The sequence below is a fragment of the Palaemon carinicauda genome, chromosome 14, assembly GCF_036898095.1.
Source record: "Palaemon carinicauda isolate YSFRI2023 chromosome 14, ASM3689809v2, whole genome shotgun sequence".
Classification (NCBI taxonomy): domain Eukaryota; kingdom Metazoa; phylum Arthropoda; class Malacostraca; order Decapoda; family Palaemonidae; genus Palaemon; species Palaemon carinicauda.
In genome coordinates, this window is record NC_090738.1 from 119,681,179 (window position 1) to 119,690,551 (window position 9,373).

General features: G+C 36.1%; 1 protein-coding gene across 1 annotated transcript; it reads left to right on the top strand.

The window, feature by feature from the left end:
- Nucleotides 1-497: 497 nt before the first annotated feature.
- On the top strand, nt 498-6,344 carry LOC137652947 (uncharacterized). The gene has a single exon (XM_068386341.1). It carries the CDS (start codon nt 498-500, stop codon nt 6,342-6,344), a length of 5,847 nt encoding a protein of 1,948 aa, XP_068242442.1.
- Nucleotides 6,345-9,373: the final 3,029 nt, after the last annotated feature.

Consider the following 9,373-nt stretch of genomic DNA (forward strand, 5'->3'; position numbering starts at 1 on the left):
AAATTCGCTTCGCTTGTATTGGATGTAGCTTAGAGTGACACAGATGTAAGTTTATTTCTTTACTGAAATTTGTATATATTCTATTTCATGTTTCTGGTGTTTTGTAGTGAAATCAAACTATTCAATTCTTTGTTTATTATGGAATTTCTTTTTAACAAATTTAGTAAGTTTGTACTTTGTTGTTTTCAGTTTCTTGAACCTCGTCGCCCTGCACTACTAGCAAAGTACTCATCATTGGTTCTCTGGTCTTGGAGTACTGACCAACTACAGTATAAGCTTTTACAGTTATGGTCAACTTAAGTTGTAGTGCTTAGTGTTAAGTGATTTAAAGCTTTAAGTTGGTTTAAAGTGTCTTGTGATATCAACTTGAACTTTATATCAAATTTTTAATAAAGTGTGACGTGAGTAACAGTATCTGTGTTTATTCTCCATCTCATCCCTGTGGCTTTGAAGAAAACGGCAGCTACATTAGTTCAAGAAAATCTTGGTGATTGAAAATGTCGGAATCTAGCGAAGTTGCTGTGTCTATAGTCAGTGAAGATTGTCTCGAAGTGATACAAGAGCAAATGAAAACTTTGAAAAATGCCCAAACTGCTGCTCTGTCTGCTGTGACCAAAAGGAGAAATGAGATCTTAAGACTAATGGATAATTGTGATAATCTCCATCTGGTGAAGTCTGAAATGATTATTTTCTGTAAATTACGTGATGAATATGATGAATGTTTTCAGCAATATGAGAAGCGTTTAACAGATTCCAGTGAACGAAACACAGTAAATAAGAAGTATTCAGAAAATACAGTATCCATTGATCGTTTCATTACAGAAATGAATAACTGGGTTAAGGAAAGTGAATTGCAATTGACGGCAGATCTTGATAGAAAAAGTCTTTGTTCCTCATCCACTAGCAGGACCAAGTCCAGCAGAACTAGTGTAAGATCTGCTCGCCTCAAAGAGAAAGCTAGACTGGAAGAATTGATGGCTCAACATGCTATGAGAGAAAAAGCAAAAGTGATGGAAGAGCAAGAACTCAGACTTAAGCAGGAGAGGGAAGAGCAAGAATTTATACTTAGAAAAAAGCAAGAGCAATTGGAATTAGAAACAAAAATTGCAATGTCTCAAGCAAGAGAAAGAGTTTATGCTGAAGCTGACAATATTTCGGATATCGTGCCGAAAGATACTCCTTCCCAGTTGAATCTAAATGTAGACCCGTTCCAACCACAACCTTCGGATATAATAGCAGATACTCCTCAGTTGAAAGTGAACGTTCCCTGTAGTTCTAGCCAGTGTCGGTTCTCCGAGCCAAATCTTGATATGCAACTACAGTCCCAACAAGAGATGCTCCTGAAGACACAGCAGCACATGACTGCAGCAATGTTGCTTCCAAGCATAGAAGTACCAAAATTTAAAGGTGATCCTATTGAGTTTGCCAGTTTCATGATGGCATTTGATGCCAGAATTGCCCCAAATGCTTCGGGTGATGCTGATAAACTGTACTACTTGGATCAGCAACTTGAAGGGGAAGCCAAAGACTTGATAGGTGGATGCTTGTATATGAGTTCTTCAGAAGGATATACTACAGCTAGGAATTTGCTCAGTCAAGAGTATGGCGATCCCTACAAGGTGTCGATGGCATATATTAAGAAACTTATTTCTTGGTCTGCACTGAAACACGAAGATCCTCATAGCTTGTATACATTTGCTTTATTCCTTATTAAGTGCAGACATGCCATGACCAACTTGTCACACATGGAAGTACTAAATCATCTTCCTAACCTTCAAGCAGTTGTTAAAAAACTTCCGACATTTCTTCAGAACAAGTGGTGTAGCCTGGCTGGACATTTGAGGGAAGAAAAGGGAGGAGTTGATTTTGCAGATTTGGTTGAATTTGTTTATAAAAAGGCAAAGGCAGCAAACGACCCAGCATTCAGCAAGTTTGCTCTTCAAAATAATTACTCAAAGCCTGAAAACAACTCTGGTAGCTTCAAATTCAGATCTTGTCAACAAAAGAGCAAAAGTTCAAGCTTTGCTACCCAAGCAGAACTGAATCCAGAAAATAGAAAGACATCAATAGTGTCTGAGAAAGAGAAATCATGTCCAATGTGCAAGAAAAACCATGATCTTGACGATTGCTGGAATTTTGCTAAGAAGACCTCTGAAGAAAAAATAGATTTCCTTAAGGAGAGAAGGTTGTGTTTTGGATGCTTTGGTCTCAACCATACCTCTAAAGGATGTATGAAAAGGAAGCAATGTAAGACATGCTCTAAGAGGCATCCCACATCACTGCATATCGACGGATTCAAGCTACATAAAGAGAATGATAGCTCATCAAGCAAAGATGCAAGTGAAATTATTGTTAGCACATGTACTACCAATCATGTTAGTGAAGTAAATACAATATTACAGGCTATTCTCCCAGTAAAAGTATATCAGAAAGGAAACAAAGTAGTTTTGGACACTTATGCCTTTTTTGATAATGGCAGCACTGGATGTTACATCACAGAGAGTTTACGAGAGCAGATAGGTGCATCTGGAACAGAGACATGTTTAAAGCTTCAAACCATGCATGGCGTAAACATTGTGAATACTTTGGCGGTTAATAATTTGTGTGTTACAGATATGGAAGGAAACAACATTATTGATCTGCCAAAAACCTTTACTCGTCAAGATATCCCAGTGAGTCATCAACAGATACCAAAACCAAAATTGCTCAAAAAGGTAGCCGGTCTGAGGAATATTGCTGATCTAATTCCTGATTATAGAGCTGATATGGAGATTGGTTTGTTGATTGGCAGTAATTGCCCTAAAGCACTGCAACCATTAGAGGTGCTTCCAGCCAAGGGTCAAGATTCTTATGCAGTTCTTTACCACCATGGATGGACTGTTAGTGGACCTCTACATTTTAAATACTCTTCAGAGAAGAACAGTATTTCATGTCACCATGTGTTTCTTCAGGAAGTTGAAAGGGTAAAGGAATGTTTTCTTCCTGCAGCTGTGGTCCATATGTTTGAAAGAGACTTTAGTGAGAAAGATGTTGGTAGAGTTCCTGATGAGAAGGGTCTGTCACAAGAAGATCAACAGTTCCTCAAAGAAGTGGCAAAAAACATTCAGTTTACCAATGGACACTACCAGCTTCCCCTACCATTTAGAACCAATAAAGTTAACTTGGTAAACAATAGAGAACAGGCAGTGAAACGAGCACAATGGCAAAGAAGAAAAATGAAACTAAATCCAAAGTACCATGAAGATTATGTGGAATTTGTTGAGAAATTGGTGTCTGAAGGATATGCTTATAAGGTTCCGGAGGATCAGTCATATGATAAACAACCTGCATGGTATCTACCTCATCATGGTGTCTACCATCCAAAAAAGCCAAATAAGATTAGAGTAGTCTTTGACTGTAGTGCTAAATACCAGGGTAGTTCCCTTAATGACAAGTTGATGCAAGGTCCTGATATGACTAATTCCCTGATTGGAGTGCTCCTCAGATTTCGTCTAGAAAAGGTGGCCTTGATGGGTGACATAGAATCTATGTTTTACCAAGTTCAGGTACCAAAGGATCAACATAAATACCTAAGATTTTTATGGTGGCCTGGTGGCGAACTTGAAAGCGAGCTTACAGAGTATCGGATGGGTGTTCACATCTTTGGAGCAGTATCATCACCTAGCATCGCCAATTATGCTTTGAGGGCAGCAGCTGACCATGCAGGAGATAAGTATGGTCCAGATGTAGAACACACCATTAAGACTAATTTTTATGTGGATGACTATTTAAAGTCTGTACCTTCAGAAAAGCAGGCATTAAGACTTGTGAAAGACGTTACAGCAGCATTGAAGGAAAGAGGTTTTCGGCTGACAAAGTTTGTGAGTAACAGCAAGCTGGTGTTGAAATCAATCCCACAAGAGGAACGCTCAAAAGATCTTCAAACATGTGATCTTGACTATGATGAACTTCATGTAGAAAGAGCTCTTGGTCTTCAGTGGAATATTGAAAATGACTACTTTACTTTCTCCGCAAGCTTGGACCCAAAACCATTTACAAGGAGAGGTATTTTGTCAACAGTATGTTCCCTTTATAATCCTCTTGGTTTTGTGGCTCCTTTTCTTTTGTCAGCTAAGAGAATTCTTCGCGAAGTTTGTCAGGATAGCAGCTTGGGATGGGATGATGTTATTCCCGAAAAATACCTGAAGCCCTGGAGAAGGTGGCTTGATGATTTACCAATCCTGAGTAACTTAAAGATTCCAAGATGTGTCAAACCAAAGGAATTTGGTACAGTGACTTCCACACAGCTGCACATGTTTTCAGATGCTAGTAATGAAGGCTATGGTGCTGCAGCATACATAAGACTTTCTGATAACAGTGGGAGGATTTCTACTGCTCTGCTGATGGGAAAGTCTAGAGTGTGTCCTGTAAAGGCACCAACCATACCGCGACTGGAATTGACTGCTGCAGTGGTGTCCCTAAATCTCGCACAACACATTTTGAAAGAGCTGCAGATTACAGTGGACCAGACATTCTATCACACAGATTCTACAACAGTTCTTCACTATATTTTTAATGATAGAAAGAGATTTCCTATATTTGTTGCAAATAGAGTGAAAGTAATCAAGGATTTCTCTGAAAATACACAGTGGAGATATGTTCAGAGTAAAGAGAATACTGCTGATATTGCATCAAGAGGTTTCACAAGTCAGCAAATGCTGAACAGTAACATTTGGTTTGATGGCCCATATTTTCTTAAAGGACCAGAGGAGCTGTGGAAAAATGATATGCCCCATGGTGTAGTTGAATTGGAAGGATATACAAGTTTTGCAGTGCATCCAGAAGATGGGGAGGGAAATGCTGTTGATAAGTTTCTTGAGTATTATTCTTCATGGCATCGATTGAGGATGGCTGTTGCTGTGTATCACCGTCTTTTTTCCATACTGAAATCTAAGAGACAAGCTAGAATTAATGGTTCATTTACAACAGAAGAATTAGATGCTGCTGAAAAAGCAGTCATCAGATATATTCAGAAGAAAACTTTTAGTAAGGAAGTGACACTCTTACAAAAGAGCGAAGGGTCAAGGGGCCGAGGACTTTGTAGTAGCAGTAGCATTTATAAACTAGATCCCTTCATTGATCCTAAAGACAGGCTTCTTCGCGTTAATGGACGGCTCTCCAAAGCAGAAATTTCAGCTGGCGAGAAACATCCAATGATATTACCTAGAAAGAGTCATATTACCACTTTGATTATCCGGTACACACATGAAAAATTATCTCATGCTGGACGCAACCATGTGATGGCAAAACTTAGAGAACTTTACTGGATTATCCGTACTAATGCAAGTGTCCGCCAGGTTCTACAAAGATGTGTCATTTGCAGAAAAGTGAGAAACCCTGTTCTAAACCAGAAGATGGCTGATTTACCATTGGAAAGAGTAATTCCAGCTGCTCCATTCACACACACAGGTGTTGACTTCTTTGGGCCACAGGAAGTCAAAGAAGGAAGGCAAATCAGGAAGAGGTATGGTGTATTATTTACTTGCTTGTCTACAAGAGCAATTCATATAGAGACAGCCAATTCCTTAGACACATCGTCCTTCATAAATGCTTTAAGAAGGTTTGTTGCTAGAAGAGGAAATGTAAAGAAGATTTGGTGTGACAATGGGACAAACTTTCATGGAGCTGAGAAGGAGTTGAGGAAGTCACTGCAAGAGATGAATGATGATCAGGTCAGAGCTTTCCTCTCAAAAGAAAGCATCAGCTGGACCTTCAATCCCCCTACAGCTAGTCATATGGGAGGTGTGTGGGAACGTCAGATTAGAACTGTAAGAAAGGTCTTGACTCCTCTCTTCAAGGAACATGCTGGACGACTGGATGATGAGAGTTACCGCACTCTTCTCACAGAAGTTGAGGCTATAGTGAATGACCGTCCTTTGACCACAGTCAGTGACAGCCCAGATGACTTACAACCACTCAGTCCAGCACAGCTTCTCACACAGAAATCAAGTGTTGTGATGCCTCCACCTGGTGTTTTTCAGAAAGGAGATATGTATCTGAGACAGAGGTGGCGATATGTTCAATTCTTGGCTAACTTATTCTGGACTAGATGGCGAAGAGAATATTTGTCAACATTACAAGAGAGACAGAAGTGGAACAAGGAAAAGCGGCATCTTCAAGTTGGTGATATTGTCCTTGTAAAAGATGATAATCAGTTAAGGAGTAACTGGATGATGGGTCGTGTTATCAGCACTGGAAAGGACAGAACTGGTTTTGTACGTAGTGTAGTTTTAAAGACACAAACATCAGAGCTCCATCGACCCATTCAAAAGCTTGTTCTTCTCCTTGCAGTAGAGGAACAATGATTATAATAGTTATTTTTATTAGGATCAAAGGATTTGAGAGTATATTACATTTATTATAGATGTTATTTATATCACCTGCATTTATAGATATGATTGATTTTGATAAACAAATAATTTGTTTATAGGGCCGAGAATGTAAATGCAGCATTTTATAGAAACCATTTGTGTATATAATTATTTAATAAGCTCTGTTTTTCAACTTGGTGATTAGGGTTAAATTGTATTGTAGATATTTTGTCCGTTTTACATGTAAACATTGTTCAGTCTTATTTTGATAGTTACTGCTGTAATTTGTTTGTTAAGTGTTGAGTAGTTCTTGAAAAGATTGTTTATTCTGGTAGTTATCAGTGTTGGAATCACACTGTAACAATTATATGTTCTAGAAATAGGATCAAGGTTTTTGATGACTGACAGAGTAGAAGAAGTCTTCAAAGTGTAAAGAACATTTCTTTGGAAATTCGCTTCGCTTGTATTGGATGTAGCTTAGAGTGACACAGATGTAAGTTTATTTCTTTACTGAAATTTGTATATATTCTATTTCATGTTTCTGGTGTTTTGTAGTGAAATCAAACTATTCAATTCTTTGTTTATTATGGAATTTCTTTTTAACAAATTTAGTAAGTTTGTACTTTGTTGTTTTCAGTTTCTTGAACCTCGTCGCCCTGCACTACTAGCAAAGTACTCATCATTGGTTCTCTGGTCTTGGAGTACTGACCAACTACAGTATAAGCTTTTACAGTTATGGTCAACTTAAGTTGTAGTGCTTAGTGTTAAGTGATTTAAAGCTTTAAGTTGGTTTAAAGTGTCTTGTGATATCAACTTGAACTTTATATCAAATTTTTAATAAAGTGTGACGTGAGTAACAGTATCTGTGTCTATTCTCCATCTCATCCCTGTGGCTTTAAAGAAAACGGCAGCTACATATATATATATATGTATATATATATATATATATATATATATATATATATATATATATATATATATATATATATATATATGTTTATGTGTGTACACACTCACACACACACACACACACACACACATATATATATATATATATATATATATATATATATATATATATATATATATATATATATATATGTTTATGTGTGTACACACTCACACACACACACACATATATATATATATATATATATATATATATATATATATATATATATATATATATATGTGTGTGTGTGTGTGTGTGCTTGTGTGTGTATGTGTTTGTGTATGTTTGTGCGCGCGCAAAGTATAAGTAAGGAAACTTAATATGATGAAGTGGAACTATTGAAAGGTTCGTCAATACAATTTTTCTTACATTGTTTGCTTCTTTGATTTTGGAGAAAAAAAGGTAATAATTTGTTGAATTTTATAGGTTAATGATTTATTGCAAATTATCATTTGTATATAGGAAGCTTATTTTATCGAATTAAACTTTACAAAAGCACGAAAATCCTTGATATTTAGATTTTCAGTAAGTATAGATGGCCGTCACTTACACTGTTGAGATTACATTTGTTAATTTTACACTTTACTGGTACTTAAAGCCATCTATTTCGCCAGCTCTTTTATAAGAATGGTTACGTTTATCGATAAATATATTAACCAGATGAAAAAAATAACTTGTAATTTCTGCTAATGCAGTTATCGTTTCATTAAGGGAGAATTTGGCTAAAGTCTACGCATGTTGACATCCTGTTTTAACTGCAGGTCCGTTGAAATATTTTCAAGAAAGATAATTTGTAGAAAATAAAGACAGTCCGTAGAATATTCTCAATCAAGAATTCACAAGTTACTTCCATTTGGTTTAATTTGATTTTTGTAGGGTTTGTGTTAATGGCGTCATTCCTCGTTAATTTACCTTTTTTTATGTGCATTAAGTACCTCACCATACTTTTATTTTCATGGATTTGATTAAGAAATAGATTTGAGCCATATTTTTGTGTTATACTGTTTTGTAAAGAATAAATTCTGTTAGGAATATCTAAAACGATAGAAATGGGTTTATCTTTGATCTATTTTTTTCTCGAATCATAAGATAACCGAATACACTGGCTTTTGTTACATTTTCAAAAATTCTATTTAGGATATCTGGTTCCGTAGACTTTGCAAGAACTTCCTGGCTCAAGGTGCGTAAGTTGACTAGAGGAGTTTTTCGCCCGTTTTCTATAAAATAATGTCATTTATCATGGGATTATTATATCTGTATATTATGAACTGACGCTGCCCTGCGTTATATCAAACTAACTTTCTTTATACACACTGGGAACAGATAAATATTGGTCTCTTTCGCTAAATCTTGCAGTTTTCGAGAACCCATCATAATTAAAGTAGTATTTAATGTATAGTAATATTGGTCATCATTATATGATTATTCACAGCACTGGATAACGTATTTTATCCACTTTAATATCTGTAGCCACCTTACAACTTATTCCAGAAAATTTATGATTTGGTCTTTGGTAATTTGCACGATTGTCATATTCTATTGGTGCTGAATATTCTAAATAAGAGTATAGTTTGCATTCCTGCTTGTTGCATTTGATGACAGCAACATAAAACAAGGCTTAAACACTTTCATTTTAATGATTCTCTTGAATATTAAATAATCCAACTTTTTATTTGGGTTATTCTAGCATTGTAAAGCAGCTTTATTTTACCCGAAAACATTTTAATTAATTTGTTTTGAATTTGTTAGGTGAATTTAGCAATCCTGAAAATTCTCAAATATTTCCTGATCGAATCTTATCTGGATATTCACAAATAAATGTTGTTTATGTATATGAAGGGTTAGGAGCCTTCTTTCATTATAGTCAACCAAAGGCATATTTCCGTCATCCTGAACTTGACCAAAGTGCTTTCCCAAAGACATTTACTGAAGCTATGGTATATTAAAATTTATGATGAATCTTCTTTCATACTGTAACAGATTAATGATTATTTGTTATAGATATGACATAGCTATCTTTTTTTACCTGTTTAACGGATCATGACTGACTTATCAGCGTTTATTTGAGGTT